General features: G+C 40.9%; 1 protein-coding gene and 1 pseudogene across 21 annotated transcripts in view; one reads left to right on the top strand and one right to left on the bottom strand.

Annotated features, from left to right (window-relative positions):
- Positions 1-904: 904 nt before the first annotated feature.
- The window catches only part of BAZ2B (bromodomain adjacent to zinc finger domain 2B), a 267,863-nt gene continuing 249,827 nt past the window's right edge, over positions 905-18,940 (bottom strand). For 18 of the 21 annotated variants that reach the window (XM_088474781.1, XM_088474783.1, XM_088474790.1 and 15 more), the window contains 12 exons: positions 17,729-17,791; positions 17,463-17,607; positions 16,527-17,182; positions 13,195-13,462; positions 12,631-12,786; positions 10,047-10,204; positions 8,665-8,975; positions 8,155-8,290; positions 7,259-7,405; positions 6,844-7,109; positions 3,225-3,368; positions 905-2,432 (listed from right to left, as the gene is read on the bottom strand). In XM_088474781.1, coding sequence (XP_088330907.1) covers positions 2,279-2,432; positions 3,225-3,368; positions 6,844-7,109; positions 7,259-7,405; positions 8,155-8,290; positions 8,665-8,975; positions 10,047-10,204; positions 12,631-12,786; positions 13,195-13,462; positions 16,527-17,182; positions 17,463-17,607; positions 17,729-17,791 — 2,604 coding nt within the window. In that variant the 3' untranslated portion in view covers positions 905-2,278. The remainder of the gene's footprint in view (positions 2,433-3,224; positions 3,369-6,843; positions 7,110-7,258; positions 7,406-8,154; positions 8,291-8,664; positions 8,976-10,046; positions 10,205-12,630; positions 12,787-13,194; positions 13,463-16,526; positions 17,183-17,462; positions 17,608-17,728; positions 17,792-18,940) is intronic. The other 3 variants (XM_088474799.1, XM_088474798.1, XM_088474795.1) reach the window with 1 other exon arrangement.
- On the top strand, positions 14,949-15,066 carry LOC148521596 (5S ribosomal RNA; annotated as a pseudogene).

Genomic DNA, 18,940 nt, shown 5'->3' on the forward strand with positions numbered 1-18,940 from the left:
AACATGGTTTTGCCAAGGTGCTTTTTTTATGCTTTGCCCTTAACTGTGGATGAGCGTCACACTGTATAACTCTGTAGCTGGGAGATACTGAGAGAAAAAGGATGAAATGGAAAAGAGTAGAGACCAGAGAATGAGAGTGGACTACTACTTGCAAAGAGCTCTTATACTTTCCTCTAAGAGATAAGAGCTGCTGTTGGCAGCTCAGTTGCGCATCTATCTGCCCGTTATAGTAGCCAGGACCTGTTCCAGTGGAACCCCACAGAGTGAGATCAAGTTGTCCCTGCAGTGTCCTGTCAGCGCTTCTCACACATACAAGTCTGTGGGGGGAGGCTCCTCAGAGATTGTGGGTCTACCTACAGTTTCAAAATAGCTATCAACCTAGAATGGTGTCTAGTGAGGGGTCTGACTGGCCATTTTAAATCCCACAATACAGAAAACCAGGAGCACGACAAGTAACTGTGCACAATTTGCTTCACGACATAAATAGCTCATGTCCTTAGTTTATTTGCAGGCATCTGGCAGAGTTGCACAAGCGTTCTGATTAGCCCAGGATGACCTCAGGTAGCCAAGCACACATCAAACTAAATACATGCTCCGCTATAGACAGTTAATTGGCCATGACGACAAGTAGGATCAGTGGTCACATATCACATATTATGTTATCTGTTATGTATCAGCACAGGTGCAGTTGTTGTGCGGAGAGCTATGGATCTTATCTATTATGTATAAAAATATATATATATATACTAATTTCTCATTGGAAATGAAAAAAACACTTTTGAATGAATGTTGATACAAAATAAATAGCGACACAGTAAAACAAAATTCCCCATATAAATCAATACAGTAACACAATTTTGAAAACAGCAAAATTCCAAAAAACGACAAACACGTATTGCAAAAGTCTTTTATTGTATCCGTGCCACACAAACTAGTGAAAAAAAACTACCCTTTTCACAACATTTTTGTTTTAAATAAAACAACTTCAAGTACAATTGGTACAAAAAATGTCTGATCTTCTTGCCTCCAACAGCCCACCATACCACACAGTAGATCAAACACAGTGGTTTACAAACGCCTTAGTTTTATTTTTATTTTATTCTCGTTCCTGTGGCCAGGCAAATGAAGGGAAATGCAGCTATGAAAAAATACTGTGTGTAGGAAATTTGTCACACGTTCAATTTCACATGGATACAAATGATTATACTTTGTTTTTAGGCCTACTTGGCTTCAAATCATATAACAAAAATAGAAAAAAATGAAACCAAAAAATAGAAAAAAAATTAAACAAAATATTTTATTTTAAATAATCAAATAATAAACATATCCCCTACACCCTGTTTTAAAGGCAGGCACTACCAATAATGGGGAGACTCCACAGTGCTGATAGAGGATACTGTACAAGCTATAAGTTGTAATATTCACCTGACTAAAATAAAATGCTACAGTCCTTCTAAAACAGACATCATAACCAATGCCTGCAAACAATATGTACACATCATACAAATTTAAACAATAGTGAACAGTATATACATAATTCTCAGCTTGTATTCACCATCTTGAAATACAACGTAACTATATGAGTGATGCAGCAACATATATTTATATAAATGTACTTGTAACTTTACAGTTCCATTTCAGTGCTGATTTAGCACGTCTGTGTAAACAGTTTTACTTGGCTTGTTGGTTTGTTTTTTTTTAGTATTTTTTTTAACATTCTCGTTCTATTTTCAAGATTTAAAGCAACATTTTGATTTTTTTACTAGTCTTCCTTTTCACAGAAAACGAAGATTCTGTCCACTGTTTAATCATAAATAATTCATAAAATTAAATACATTCACTAACAGTAAGCTACAAAGTAATAAAAAAATAAAGAAAATAATATTAAACAATAAAATAGATATTTATTGAAAGGAAATGGATATCCATTTCCTCAGTACAGCTCTGGTGGTTGAAGAATCAGTGCGTTTTTGATACATTTTAATAACTATTGCACTATAACACCCTTTTTGTTATTTTTATGAATTGTATTTATTTATGGAGGTTCTTTGGGTGTACGTCCTTGTACTACAATACAGTAGTAACTGATTAAACGCACAGGCCATCAGAATAATAATAATAATAGTAAAAAAAAAGACAAGTATGTTTCTGGTAGGAGTGGTGTTCTTTATAAGAACGCCTCAGTTTGTAGTAAATTTTTTATTTTTTTATGTGTATATATCATTCACATTGCTGGTCTTCTTATCCAACCATTAGGCTAGAGTAACATTGAATGGTTTCAGCTCATGTTGAAAATTTCTGTCCATCTTTTTTCAAAATGTATCCTCATTTTGTGTCCAGCCCGACCGATTTCAGAGTCGTCTTCATTAAATGTTTCACAGTTGTTGAAAACAAGTCTCATGTCCACAGCAAAAGCTTCAAAGTTGGAATACCTGGCGAGAGACATGAAATAGTCCATTACATTTTGTGGCTGAGAAAACACATCAATAATATGTCCATGGATGGCACAAGTAACCACATTGCTGTCTCAATCACAATTCACCAGCTGTGTTTCTTTTACAGTATATAAATGATGATACCCCCATTTTTTTTAATTACTCTTAATCAGAGTTGGCATACATTTTTTATTGTTTAACTAAAACTCATTAAGGGTGATTTATGAAAGTGTAAATGCTCATCAAAAGATGGCAAGATGCTTGGTAAGTACATGGATTTGGATGCTCAGAAGGCCTTTTTGGGAGTGTAACTTTTCCAATGGTCAAAACAGGGAATTTGGATGTTAGTGTAGATTAGGTGGATTGGAGCGTCTTGTCTTGTATTTAAATGGTAAAACAAAACTTAACTATGCTGAGGGAATGATTAATTAAGGTGGCTGGGGTCGAGGAGGGGCAAAGTTATGCGCTTCTATTATTAATGGTGGACAGAGTCAGAGGCCCTAGAAGTCCAAACCCGACCCTATAGTGTCAACATGGAAAAATGTGTATCGGTATTTGCACATTTTCTAAGCAGAATTCTACCAAGTAATATAAGCTTTAAATACATACAATTCTTTTTCATGACTTAGTTAACACATTAATGATGGAAACCTAAGTACTTGCACACATAAATAAGCATAGGAAGTCCACACCTGAAATTAGCAATTGAGCTTTACTGACTGTGACAGGCTACATAAAACTTGCATGACGATATAACCTGAGGATTGCTGCAAGTCAGAAAATACTCACTGTGCACTGTTCAGCTTTTCTCGGATTGTTGCAAAGTCCATTGGTTTCTTGATGACCTTTTTGTATCCAGGAACAAGTTTCAAGTTAACAGGCAGCAGAAAAGGCCAGGCGTCCTCATGGGACTCCATTTCAGACAAAATTGCACTGTCAAAACACAATGACATAGATCGTGAAAAAGCAGCATTGAATAACTCTACTAGAACCGAATATCATTCAGAATCAGAGAAGAGACGTAAATATATCTGGGGCTAAGTGACAAATGTAAAAATCACAGCCGCAAATTCTCGCTCCAGTTTATTATCCACTTAATATCACATTTACAGATAAAACTATTCTGAGCCCTACGAATACCAACATCTGGGTGATTGTAAAGGACTATTAGTAAAGGACACGGGAATCGGCCATTTTGTCACAATCAATATGTCGGCAGTGACTATGTGGACAGCAGTATGCTGGAGTCATGATGCAGATACGGCTGTATTGTTCCTTACATGTTGGTATTAGAACATTAAATATGATGCTGCTCAACACATTTCTGCATTAGGGAGCCGGCATACTGCTGTCCACATATTCACCATCGATGTATTGATTGGCAACAAAAAATATGTACCTCAAAGATATCATCAATTAGAGGTGGCAATGGTGGACAAAGACAACTTCCGCCACCAGTAACAAATTACACTGCCCCTTATCACTTGCAGAGCTGAACTCTTTCACAGATGGAGTGATTTCTAATTAAAACAGAAACCAGACACCACCTTAGGCTGGGATGACGTGTAGTAGTGCACAAGACTGCCCCGTCCTCGTGAAAGATTAAGAAGGAGAACTGCAGTACAGTCCCCGGTCCTGAAACCCAACTAACTGAAGAAATGGCTAGAGATACTTCAAATCAATCGTCTCCAGGGTGGCAAATGGAGGAGCTAAAGAGTCGAAAGGACCATGTTAAGATCCCATGATGCCATTGGAGGAAGCAGTGGATGCTGGATGTGTAACACACCCTGCGACAAGGTCTGAACCTCAGGAATTAGGGCTTTCTTTTGAAAGTACACTGACACTGTAGAAACCAGAACCTTAACGGGACTAAGTCAAAGGCCACTGTCCAGTCTGTCTTGAAGAAAGGAAAGAAGATGCAAAAGCCTAAAGGAGGAAGAGTAGAATCCTCTGAGTTTGCACCAAACTATAAAAGTCTTCCATAGCCCATGATATTTTGGTGCAGAAAAAGACATCTCTGTTTTTAACAACTGGTGCAGGTGAAATACATAACCAACTTCTCTCATTCAGCCTTAGAACTGTTCCCATAGCCAGACATTATTAAAGAGACACATTAAAACAGTACCAGAATTTGACCTTCGACCTAGAATAAGCTATGACAGACCCAAAATATCAGTCCCTAAGACAGAACAGAGCTGATCTGTATCAACTCCTACACACCCAAAATTAGAGATTTAGAGATGACAAATCTAACCAAGAAAAAAAACATGAGGTACTTAGGACCTCATTCAGAGTCGGTCGTTGCGGCCGCACGGTCGTACGCCACCGATGTTCGCTAAACTGCGCATGCAGAAAATTTGCAATGCGTGTGCGCAAACTAGCTATTACGATCAGAAATTGCTCTCTCCTTCAACTTGGCCAGGTCGTTAGGTTGAGTGACAGGATGAGGCGTTTGTGGGTGGTAACAGGGGAAGGTGCTTGTGAACTGGGGAGTGAAGATCCGAACGCAGGCATGCCTGACTATGCAAACGGCGTTTTATGGGAGTGCATAATTAACTAAGTAGTGTCATGGCACATGTGACATGGGAGGTTTTTACACTGACTTGATCGTAGTGCTTAAGAGAGGGTATGGTCAACCTTAAGGTCTACGACCAGCTCCGATGGTTCCCGATGGTCTCGATTAATCCTTATATGCCCGGAAATGACGTGTAATGGGAACGAGAAGGGGGAGTATATTTTAGTCTTACGGCATCCTCCCCTCGCTCGTCCAGCTAACGATCCCATCTTAACGACGCAACTTGCGAGCGCTTCATTTGCATATCCGGCCCCTTTTACCCTACGACCGTGCGGCCGCAACGACCGACTCTGAATGAGGTCCTTAGTCCCCACAGGCTTCCAGACCTGATAGAAATGAGAACCCATTTACACAGGTTGCTCCTCCCCCAAGTCCATAAGACAAGTCACCTGCCTATAGTGGAAAAAAGGGCAGTGTGACCTGGGCAATGCCATCCTAAACCCGCCCTAGAATCCTGTGGGAGCATAGGGTGAATGGACTCAGTGCCCCAGTGGCAGTTGCCATCTTGGAAAGGCTGGCTATGAGGAGAAAAGTGTACGTCCGAATGGCACTACCTCTTCCTAACATGATGGTGGAGCCAATGGGACATGGGAGCTTGGAATGCTGCCACATCAGCAAAAGTAAGTATAAAGACATATATATATATATATATATATATATATATATATATATATATATATATATATATATATAAAAATACTGTAGATTCTCTGGGGGCGATTCAAATGTTGCGTGGGTAGCGATAATTAATTATCGCCCTCTTCAAGCTAAATCCGTCTAAAGTTCTGGTTAGGGTGCCCTAACTGCAGTTAGAGAGCCCTAACCATGGGTAACTAACACATTTCTGCTCGCACCCTCCTGTGGGTGCAAGGAGATATGTCGGAGCCGGTGGCTTCGCGCTCAGCCGGAGCAACAATTGAATTGCTCCGTCGGGCGCCTTAGAAAAAAAAAATCTGCCGGCTAAACAATTGAATCTCCCCCTCTAACAGATGGAAGTCCCAAAAGGAAAACCCAACCAATTCTTTGTGTACCAGAAGGCAGAGAGATTGCAGAGGAGGGGGATTCATCCTCAGTTGAATACAGGCAACAAATCTGATCTTATTCTTCAGATTTTCCTTTGGTGCTATACAGATTAAAATGATTTCTCAGTATATGGCACTTGTATCACATGCTTCAGTGATGTCACAAGTTCCTAATAAATTAATGGAATAAATATTGGTTAAGTCCAGAAAGTGACACTACTGCTGGGAGTAGGTTACAGATCCACATGAAGTTGTACAGATTGTTAATATAGAGCACACTCTTTTGAAATAGGACTACGTAGAGTGCCCTGAACTGATGTACCATATATACAGCTGCTATCCTTAGGCAATCCACATGTACAAAGAACTACAAGTTACAGTGGATTTCTGCAATTGCTTTCTGCACATCACATAACAGACGTCCCGGAGGAGCCTGTTTATTTAAAACATGAAGACGGAGTCATGGGGCTGACACAGTAGGTGTCCTTCGACACTGGAAGATGGTGAAGAACATGCCTTCAGTGATGTTACTATGGGGCCGCGGGCCACACCCGGGTATCACTCTCGGAGGGGGTGACACCAAAATGTCGGCTCCTTTTCAGTGACAGGAGCCGGGTGCTGCAGTGTGACATTTTGCCAACAGTGCAGGCACTAGTCTCCAGGGGCAGCCCAGCATCTCTGGGATTGCCAGGCACACCCCCGGAGTGATGCAATCGTGATTAACCACAAGACCATGCACCTTTATGTTAGGCCATGCCCACTTTTCGGGAGCGTGCGGCTCTGTGGTGAAGTGCGCCTCTGCATGTCTTACCTGCACAGAGACAGATCCTTAGGGTCATCCTTGGTGGTGTTTTTTGATTTTTTGGATGCGGGGGAACCCTCTTGTTTTGCGGGACTACAGCTACTTTCCTCCATTTTTCTTTTCTTGGAGTCCTTGCTCCCTTTTTTCCCAGAGGCTCCAGTCGTTACAGCATCCTCATCTTCTGCATCCCCAGATACCTTCTTTCCTTTCTTCGGCTCAGAGCTTTTTTTCCCTTTCAGATTAGCTTTCTTCATTTTTAAAGTGTGTCCACTCGCCTATAATACAAAACCCAAATGTATTGATTAGGTTTAATACCTAGTAAAAGTGCAAATAGAAAATAATGCCTGCACAATGATTGTTCAAATCCTACCAAGAGTTAATAGTGTTTCTCATTGTAAGACTCAGTGTAAATATGATGCATTACCTTAGCGATGCAGGCAGGACAGAACCAGTCACCCTCTGGAATAGCAGTGATTTTGGGCTTATGACAGTAAGTGTGACATCCTTTATCACATCCGTCACACAACAGCAGCAATTCTTCATTGTCTCCTTTGCGGCAAATTTGGCAGTACTGCAATACACATAGAAGACGCATAAAACCCCCTCCTCGATTTTTTTTTTTTTCTTTACTGGCAAACATAGAAGTATGGTAGAGACTTAATAGTAAAATAAGAAAGGTAAGTAATACTACCATAGAACAATTTCTGTGCTGCTCCATTCATGTCTCTTGTGTGTTATAATAGCAGCAGTGTTGTGTAACCACTACATGACTAAATGGTTTCCCCCTTGGTGATTAGGCCAAGTCTCACGTATGTATATATTATTTCTTAGCAGACAATAATGAATTTTATGACTTATTTTTTCTTTCCGGAGTTTTGCTTTAGCAGAAGGGTAGATAATAGATATTTTTTATTTATGGGCATTGTAGAATGGAAAAAGAAAAAAAAAATAGGGTAAAAATTCCATTTGACATCTACACCTAGTTACTTTATCACAATTAATACTGTATACATGGACTGATAATTATAGGGGCAAAGGTCTGCATTTTATTTTTACTGTTTATATTGTTGTCATTACACATGGGTGCATTATAGCCTCAAAGTGAAAGAATGGTGACATAGGGACTTGGTTGGCAGGCCAAATGTAGGCTGCTGGTACCATCTGGAATATTTGGGGCAGCCTTCACTCTACTTTTATCAACCTGATGAGAGTCTCAAGGAGAGAAATTATTAACTTTTTTTTAATCTTCCACTGGATGATGGGCTCTCTGCAACCTTGTGATAACAAAGTAATATATTCCCTTTAGTCATAGGGACTTACAACTTTCATGATAGACTTCTCCCATGCAATAGATTTCTGCAGCTGCTGGATGCAAAGTGACAATTGGGCAGCACTGCTGGCCTCCGAGAGGGCTTTCCTCCAGACCCTCAGACCTGGGGCAATGTCATCCTCAGTCCTGCAGAGGAGAGAATTAAACAATATAATCAATTTTTTTTAGCCTCACACATAGGTAACAATCACATTGAAAGCCAAGCAGTGACGAAACATAAACAGCCAATATGCACAAAGTAAAAGCAAATGAATTAAATATAGAGCATAAACTGTTAAAGAGCCAAGAAACTTAGTAAAAGTCATATACAATTTACTTTGCAGGATTACTGACATAAAGAACAAACATTATTTAACAAAAGCACCATGCACGATGACATGATCTGTAAATAGACACACAAGAAGCTACAGAGAGAACAGGCAAGAAGTAACAAAGCTCCACGGAGCAAAGAAGCACAATAATTGGTTAAATATATATATATATTAATTTCAATGACCTACCCGTCACCATCACCACTAATAGATGGTGCAGGAGCAGGGACAGTAACTGTGCCCACATTATCCAGTTTGATCTGAATGGTGGTACTTAAGGGGCTCTTCAGATACCTTCTCTCAATGTTCCTCTCCAAGTCAGTCAGCCTGGTTACGGCTATATCTAGAGGGTTGTCGCTCTTCCGTTCTAGAGCGTATGAATTGCTTCCTTCATCTCTTGTGTGGTCTCCATCATGTTCCATATGCCATTTAGTAACTGACTTATGTTCATGATAAACCAAGTCTTCCCTCTCGGAGGCGGGCTCCGGACACAGCCAGCCCTAAGCAGCAAGAGAAGTGTTAGTACACATTCTGCAATACATTATATGTCTTTGTATTGATTTGATTTCTCTTGACATGCCAAAATGGGTGAAATCCATCTTGTTAGATGTCCATTAACGTAAGCTCTATAGAAAGTCTCTAGGTAGTACCAGCTGTATCACGGTAACATTGGCGACGTGATCTTACCTTCAACAAAACGTACCCATCACCTTTACATAATGAATTGGCTGAACCGATATTGATTCTTTAGAAGTAATTAATTTTCATGAAACCCTATGCCAAAAAAAAATGGCCGTATCCTCTGCAAACAAACAGGTACACTTTTGGTAACCTTTACATTTTTAGTGCAATTCAATTTTGTCATAATGTGAACCAATCAATGGCAGCTCCAGAGGTTTGGCTGCGGCACAGTCCAATATTCAAATAGGGGAGCCACACCAACTGCCAGTGAGTCCCGGCTTGCGATGTTTGGCAGTGTTTTTGAAGAGCAGTTGGTGTGGGTTCCCTATTTGAATACTGTGCTGCAGCCCCACCTCTAGAACCAATACAATAGAAAATCACATGGGAAGGATTTTAAGTAAGTTTGAGGATTTTATTGGCCATGGGGATCAGAGAAAACACTATGGAGTAAATGTAATAGCCTGCGACTTGTAGTCATTGGCGACTTTCCAGCGAGTCTACCCAATATTTGAAAGGAAATCATTTAAAGGTTTTGCCTTTTAAATAATTGCCCATTTAAAACATCAGGCAAACCTGCCGCAAGCTAATATGTTTAGCCCTATAACTCAGACAGGATTGGTCTATATAATGCGCCATAGAGTGTAGATGTCATTCTACCAACAATGCATCAGAGCAACCGATTAGTACTTTGCTTTCACAATCTACCCTGCACTAGACAGATACAAGTTAAGTTAAAAATATTGATGGTTTGTGATGGTTCAATGCAAATTCTAGACTTAAATACAATAGTATGAGATGAGCCCTAATGATATATTTGCGTTGACAGAAAACATAAGATCCCTATATCTCTGGTCCATATAGCAGGGTATAATAGCAGAGGGAACACTGACCTTCACTTGTAAACTAGCGGAAGCCACTCTCCTCTCCAGTTCTTCCACCTGCTGGAGAATGGCTATATCAACCTCCATTTCCTGATCTTCCACACACCAGTTCTCCACCACATCGTGTGTCAGCTCGCAGTGTTCATGTCCTTTCATGAGCATGATAGCTGTAGGAGCAAGAAGAAAACTGAGTAAAATAAAGAAAATCAGGGTCATATGAGAGTCTATATAAACCCTTTCAGATACACAGCTATAAAACAAGCTATAGTAACATTGGCGCTGTATACTTTGTTCACCCTTCTGCAAACAGAGTAGAGCTGAATGCAATTTATGTAAAAAATGAGTTAATAGAAAATACACAATTGGTGTAATATGCTAAGCCGTAGGTAAGATGCCTGCGACTATGCATATTACACATTGGTGGATGAATGCTTCCTTATAAAATGTGTTAACATCCTGGCTACATTGTGCAAGTGCCTGCTGGGCAATAGACATCACAGAAAGGGAGATATTGTCCCGGATATTCCCAACACTTTTAAAGGGCGGGTGTAAGGTGAAACGTCTTGTTTCTTTTTCTTCCCCGAATCTTGAGGAACTCGTTATCCTGATGTGGACAAATCCGGAGTGTAACGCTAAAGATATCATGCGGATTTGTGTTCAGTTAACCTCTACCTAGGTGGATTCACCTCCAACTGTGGATGACTCCATCTCAAGGTTGTCCAGAACCACCACCATTTCTATCTCTGTTGCCTCATTCCTTGAGGATGGAGCTGATTGGAGGGTGGAGAGCCTCCTTAAGACCATTTTTATAGTGACTGGGGCCTCTCTTAAGCCTATCATGACCTCCACTTTGGCGATTAAGCGGTGGACAAATGTCTTGCAGAGCTTTCAAATTGTCTTTTCAGTCCAAGAGTAATAAACAGTATGGTGCAAGGAAAGTTCATTGTGTCTATGGACATCATGGACGTGTACTTGCACATCTCTATATCAAAATGAACATCGAGTCTTTTTTTTTGGTTTCCGGTTGAGAACTAGTATTACCGGATCTGGCAACAGCTCCTAGAGAGTTTACAAAGGTCATGGCTGTGATGGTGGGTCTTCTGAAGGTTTCCTACTTTGTCCTTTAGGTTCCCTGGGTTATTATTCTTACAGGAGGGGTCTGTACATGGGGTTTCTTGAAGGCTTAGTTTTCATCTCTTTTGGGGGGTTTTTCAGATAAAAGTGACCTTCCGTAATGATTACAGCAGAGAAGGGAAGCCTGCCTCTGAAAATCTCAAGGCACATTCTACCAGATTGGTGAGTGACCCCTGTGAGGTGTGGTAGGGGGCCCAAGCTTAGCAGCTGTGTTGGGCAGGCCACCTGGCTGTCTGCTCATACAATCACCAGGTTTCATGTATTTGTATCCAGAATTTACAGTGTTTGAAGAAAGGATTTTAACACTACTTAACCTAAGCGTACCCACCTACAAAGGGAGCTTTGAGACCTCCCAAACTTCTCCAGTGTTCCCCAATAGCACGAATAAGAAAAAAGGATATTTATACTTATGTTTAATACTTTTCTTGAGTCCATTGGTGGACATTGGCATTCTCCCTTTATGCTCTTGTTTTTCTTTATGTTTTGTTGTTTGAAGTTAAAAGAGGATGTCGTTATTTTCCATCTTTTTGTTAGTTTCTCTCTACCCTGTCCTATAGGGCTTTGGATAAACATAACTGAGGTCCCTGCATGTGTGAGGGACCTAGCAAGAGGGGGAGGAGCTACAGACAAGCTTTGGCTTTAAAGTGCCCCTGTTTGGATATAAAGTGCCACACTCTGTACACCAACATCTCCAGTGTCCCCAATGGACTTAAAGAAAATTATTTTAAGTATATAAAAAACTATTTATGAAAAAAATATGTCCAAACACCTTCCCTCCCACTAAGTAATCAACAGCAGAAAATGCAAAACATAGAAGTTTTTGAGGATATTGTACTAATCTATTATGAATCATCCCTGACTATATCTGTGCATATATTTTGTGCCCTGGATGCATATGATCTACAGCCCAAACCCTGTTCACCACTATGTGCCTGATATCACTGGTTCCTTGATAACCTGCATAACCTGCTCAGGCACCCAAACCGCCCAGTTATGCCCAAATTTTACCATGGTCACACTCCAGAGATGCAACAATGCATTGCCAGGCTTATTTATGCCCCCCCCCCCCTCCCCCTTGCATCTGGTCAGTTCTGAAAAGAGCAGAGAGAGGGCCTCTTCTTAGCACGCTTGCCACTGCAGAGTGACTGCCACCGGAGAGCTGTGGGTGCCTCAGGGAGGAGGAGGTTGGGGGGAGAGGGGGAGGGTTGGAGACTCAGAAATGTCAGTCTATACTCACCTCTGCATCCCCTAGTCCAAGTGATTTGGCCACACTCTCAATACAGTGGGCTTAGGACCTCTTGTCCACACAAAATCTTGTCTGTCCTTAGAAAAACTGGACTGTTGGGTGTGAATGGGCTTTTTATACATATGTTATACTGCTGTAAAAAGCTGTATACACAAATAATAAAGACATAGTAAAGAAATGATCCCTTCAGTAATAGGATTTCATAACACTTACGCTCTTTATTTTTCAGACAAGCTTGGGTGATGTAGTCGAAGTGCTTCTGAATTTGCTTCTGCAGAGACTTCTCTCGTATGCCTCGGAGGTTAAATACTTTCAGTAAAGATTTCAGATCTTCCAGATCTGTAATTCTCCACCAGCCATACTGCACTTCTATCAGTAAGACAATATCAAAGATGTTTACTAATAAAATAATGAGGTCTAGGTCTTCACTGTTATTAGCAAATAACCAACTTATCTCGTTTCCTGGTTCATATGTCCAGCTCATTCTCTGACTTTGTAGTAGCCCTTAACATTCACATTTTTATATTATAATATGTATATATATACATATATATATATATATATATATATATATATATAGTTTCAGAACCTTATGATTAAATAAATATGAGTTATTGTGGTTTGTGTGGGTGGATAGTTTTAATATACTGGAAAGTAACATCTACCTTCACGAAAAATGGCCTAATATGTATATACACAGATGTACAAACACAGATACGGAGCTGGGTAAAAAAAACAAAGTAAAGAAGAATAGATTAATTGTAAATATAAACCTACCTTCTGGTATTGGCTGGGGGCTAGGAAAATCCACCTGTTTAGGCAATTCGACAGCAGGAGATGGGGTGCAGACTAGTTTGTCACTATGTGTCACAGGGGATTCACTTTTGCTTGTCTGAGCATTTGGGGTAAGGAAAGCGTGACCATTCCCTTCAGATAAGCCAATACCGAGACCCGGAATCGGGGTAGAGAATGGAAGATTTCCTGGCAGGACTGTTGGCGGCCACCCACAAAACTGAAGTCCCATCATAGGTAAACCAGACTTCATCTAGATATAGAATTTAACATTAAAAACAGTTAAAGTACACACACAGAAGTATAAACCAGTACGGATATACCAGTATTAAAGACAAAAACCTGCAAATCAGTTCAGTAAAAAAAGAGTGGCATCACTGAGGCAATGATGTCACAACCTCTTAGGGAATGGATTATTCATTATTATTCAAATTAAATTATATTGCACCAGCATACTTCAAAGTGCTTTACATTTGGAAAAAGTGTCAGTAATAAAACAAGACAGGGAACTAACTAACAGATGAACACGGACAAGTCCGCAATTGTGCAACCTATACTCTCTACATATTAACTGCCTTCTCTATATTACATGTGCAGATAATAATGCAACGAAAATTCTGTGCATAATATATTGAAAAAAAACCTCTATAATTTGTTCTGTTCAAAACTTCAAGAGCTTCTGTTAGGAGACACTAACTGACAAGCAAGCCATGAGCATATATATACCTAATAGGGTGGCTCTTTGACTGACATGTCATGCATTGAAAGACAGGGCCAGCTCTTGATGCTTCATCATAGAATACTTCCACACTTCGCTATCAGAAGGAGACCTGACTAGACGGAGGTGATCGGAGGATGAGATCTCTGGCACCTACCCAGTGTTTTTTGTATATAAGTATCGTATACCACTTACAATATTGATCTCACCTAATATTATAATTAGGTTGATACATAATTACCATCACAGGTGAATATCACCATGTCATTTGGTTGACTGATACATTTAGAATTGAATTTTTCGGGTCCAGATTTTTTGGACACAGGATTTATTACCAGTTAATGGGGACTTTTGCCAAATAGCCCATAGCAATCTTATATCATCAGTTAGTGCGTAATCTCCATACAATCTTGGATGCTTTGAGCAGACACTTGTGTCATCTTGGTTCAATCATACTTATGATGTATTTCTTTACAACTTGTATATGTGATCTCTTTCAGTGATCAGTTTGATTAATCACCGGTCTGTGTGGACTTTTGCTAATTAGCCCACATCAATGTTATTTACTACATGTGCTCAAGTCTTTATATTTCTTGATGACTTGAGCGGATACCTGTTGTGTCATCTTGTTGGTTGTACCTATTACTATTGTCGGATATCGACAAATATCTCTATTTTTAGTGGGTACCAGCAATACTGTTCCTAATTTGATTGACGATGAGATTATAACTCATTACTCATCTTTTCATATGATTAATTCAACATGTTCATAATATAGTTCTTATGAATGCGCAATATATATGATCTATTTTCGTATCATATTAAGGAACGCAGGAGCATACAATACTATTCATGTATTGAATTTATGATATGTTATGATATATTATGGTATGTGGAACAATTAAGTTTGCCTGTGCATTCTATCTTGGAATTTGTCACTCATCAACAAATGGACTACAAATGCTACTAGTCCTACATATATATTGTTTTGACCTATGAACTGTGCAATTTTCCCTACCAGATCTACAGCCATACATTACTTGATCGCCCAATCTCGTCTGATCTTGGAAGCTAAACTGTAATTGGCCTGGTTAGTACCTGGAAGGGTGACCTCCAGGGAATACCAGGTGCTGTAGCTTAAAAGATATTATTGGGAGTTCTTTTGCACATGGCCAAACAATATAGATACATGAGAGCTTTTTATATTATTAATCAAATATATCAGTTTCTGATTGTGTAATATTTTTAAATAATTTGCCTTTTTCATTATGCTCAATGAAACTTGTTTCTTATGATGGATATATACCATCTGTAATTTTGATTAAACTATATGGTACCTTATTATAATGTTATTAATAAAAGTTATGTTTTAATTGACAATAAGTTACTTTAGAGTGCCCCAGATAATAGCCCTACTTTTCTCTCTTTTTTGTTGTTTAACCTACCCAGTGTTGGTAGCATTCATTTGCAGGAATGGGTAGGCAGCCCGACAAGAGCAGAGTTAGAAGCAGCGGAAGCCCGACAGCGCTGGAAATCCCGATCGTGGATAGGTATCTACTAACCTAACCTAACCCCCCTAACCCTCCTTAGGGGTGCCTAACCCTAACTTCCCCCCCAAGTGCCTAACCCTAATCCCCCCTCTAAGTGCCTAACCCTAACCACCCCTTTCCCCGCTGCCTAAACCTAAGTCCCCAGGGGGGGGTGCCTAACCCTAAGTCCCCCCCGGGGGTGCCTAACCCTAACCCTCCCTCCCCATAGCCTAACCCTAACCCTCCCGGGGGGGGCCTAACCCTAAGTCCCCCCCCCGGGAGCCCTAAACCTAACCCTCCCCCCCCGCGGCTGTCCGCTCGCGACGCCCGGCATCACTACGATCGGGATGCCGGGCGCCGGTCTCCCGGCGTCAGGGAAATGCGGGCATCTACATCTAGACGCCCGGCATTTCACCCTTGCCGGGATATGACAGTCAAGAAGCCGGCTGCCAGTATTTAGGCAGTCGGCTGCCCGATTGCTTCCCCATTTGCATCCATTGCTACACACAAACTGGCACAAAAATGGTTCTGTGATTTATTGAGGTCCAGAATTATTATTTCAATGCATAAACTAGAAGGTAGCTGCCTCCGCTATGTGTGGAGGCGATAACTGCTAGTCAGAAATAAACATCTACTAAAACAAACAAACCAAAAGAATTCAAAACGACCAAACGTCTCACACTTATATGCAGTGCTCTTTAAACCCTAACAATTGGCACTGTATGCGATAGCTGTCTATGGAGAGGTTTGGTTTGATTGAATTGAACAGTAGTTCTCAACTCCAACTCTCAAGTACCCCCAAACAGGTCATGTTTTGAGGATTTCTGTCTGTAGAAGCAGGTGGGATAATTACTGACTCAGCAAGATAGATAAACACACCTGTGCATGATTGACGACATCCACAAAACAGGACCTGTTGGGGGTACGTAAGGACTGGAGTTGAGAACCACTGGAATAGAAGCAATGATAAAAGACAGTCCCCAACATTAATGTGGACTGGATACTCTCAGTGACATGCTTAATGTAACTACTGTATAAAACCTGACAGCAATAACTGATTTGCTACTAACCTGAAGTGGGGTCGTTGTGAATGGATTGCCTGCCATTGTGTTCTGTACAGAAGAGGAGTTCATTACTGGAGATGGCACAGGTGAAGGAGACAGGGAGTGATGCTGAGACTGGCTGGTAGGAGCTAGAGACGTGGGAGAGTCTATGTGAGTTATTGAAGTGTTGTCACACGGTGACCGGGGGAGGAGGCTGAACCATTGCCTACTCCTGTCCGTAAGAGTTTTTAGCAGCTGTTCATTGAGGATTATTTGAGAATTGTGAAACTTTCCAGACCCGATGAGGACTGGACTAAATGGACTGAAGTCTGTCTTTTCAGCATTACAATGGGAAGTGCTGGCCTGCAAGTTGATGGGGGTGCTCCTGGCAGAAGTCTGGTGAGGTATGAATAAGCCATTTGATGAAACACTTGTTTTGGGGGTTACGAGGTCCATATCAGGTGGCATTTTGGCTACTTCTAGCAGTTTGCTCAGTTTTGAGAAGGATCCGGGTTTTTGGAGGAACAAATTGGTGCTGTCTTTATCCTTGGGACATTTCTGATCCCCAATACCGGAGTTCAGGCAGTTTGATTTCTCATCAAAGCTTTCAAACATCTCTTCTTTTATCTGTGTATTCTCTCCTTTCCTCTGCCTCTCTCTTTCTTTAGCCATTTCTTCTTGACCTATATAAATGGAGAACATTACCGAGACATGAGGTAAGAAGTCAATTCACTATTTCCTAGTGCCTCCCCTGTGCCAGAACAAAATATTCTCAGGGCTTAAAGCATAGAGGCCATTACATCACCCACTCACTGGATAGCTGAGTAACAACTACAAACGTGTTTATATGAGATGAGCACATTGGTTTCCTAGATCTGCATACAATGGAATGCAAACTCTCTCTCTCTTCTGACACTAGACCAGGGACTAGAATACGATCAGCTCTTATAAAGGGACTCTCACCTTCACCACTCTCCATGCCCTCCACAAATATACCGCCACACTGTGGAAGAATCCAGTATCTACGCCGGTAGCGGTCCTGACCAAACATCATAGAACGCAAGGAATGGGAGGATTCAAATAACTTCTTCCTGTACTGGTTTTGTTGCTGTGAAAACAAGAGACTATTGTTAATATACAATGTATTTATTTTGTATCTTACATCATTAATGTGGTACTCGGGATAGTGTCAATCTTTATATAAAAACGCTATTGCATCTTTGAACTACCTTTAGCAGTTTTTCAATCTGTTTCTCTATTTCCTCTACTGTAGCTGTCTGATCCCCATCATCCTACAGTCAACAATAAGAAAAGTTTATTTCAGATAGGAGATAAATGACATCTCTACAAAAAAGTCCATGATAAAAGGAGACATGTGCAGATCTAGAAACATTTATGGATAAAGCTAAATTAGACTGCAAGTTTCTAAGTTCACTAACTTTTTATTACATCATCCTTCACAGTGTAGGAAAGCTTGTAATCAACTGTAGTTCATAAATGTATTATTTAATGTATTTAAAAATAATATTCACTGTTATTATTATTAGTTATTTATATAGTGCACATTTATTCTGCAGCGCTTTACAGAGGATATTTGGCGATTCCCATCAATCCCTGCCCCAGTGGAGCTTACAATCTATATTCCCTACCACATGTACACACTTACACACTAGGGTTAATTTTGTTTGTTGGGAGCAGAGCCGGACTAAGGGGGGGGGGGGGGGTACGTCACCCTGGGCACCCTTCTGTCAGGGGGACCCCCAGCCACTGATTACAGCTACAGTGCAGCAGAACTGCACTTCGAGCTGTAGGAGGCTGAAAGGGAGGTGGAGTTAGGGCAGGGGATGGGGCTCCATGGTATTTAGGGCCTGATTCAATAAGGATCGCAGTTGCTGATATGCACTCAATTGGCCGATTGTTGCGTACTGCACGTGCGCGAACCGGCTACTGCAATCGCAGTGACCACGCAGACCCCTATCGCAGAGTAATTGGGTGGTGATGGGGGGGGGGGGTCGGGCAAACGCAGGTGTGCCAGTGTGTTTCAACGCCGTTGCATGGGCATGCATAAATTATCCACTGCACACACAGCCTCATTGCATGCGCTGAAGTAAGCAATTCCCGAGTGAGGGCTGACCTGTCTTAACTGTGCGTATGGGTCCGATGGCACTCGATATTACCGATTATTTCGCTATGTTGCCAAAGTAAACGGATGTAAGGGGAAGTGGGCGTCCTTATGTTAGGCTGCAATCGCAATGCGAATGCAAACATTTACATATCACTGCTGATATTAGCAACTGCATTGTGTGCGCATAGACAGAATAGCGATGCTTGATGAATCAGGCCCTAGGTCAGTGCCAGCTAGGGACCGCCATCGGAGAGGTGTCCATCGATGGGTCCATCGGTGGTAACCATCAATGGCACAAAAACCATCTATGATGAGC

This window comes from Taudactylus pleione, unplaced genomic scaffold (assembly GCF_031769625.1).
Source record: "Taudactylus pleione unplaced genomic scaffold, aTauple2 ptg000156l, whole genome shotgun sequence".
Taxonomy (NCBI): Eukaryota; Metazoa; Chordata; class Amphibia; order Anura; family Myobatrachidae; genus Taudactylus; species Taudactylus pleione.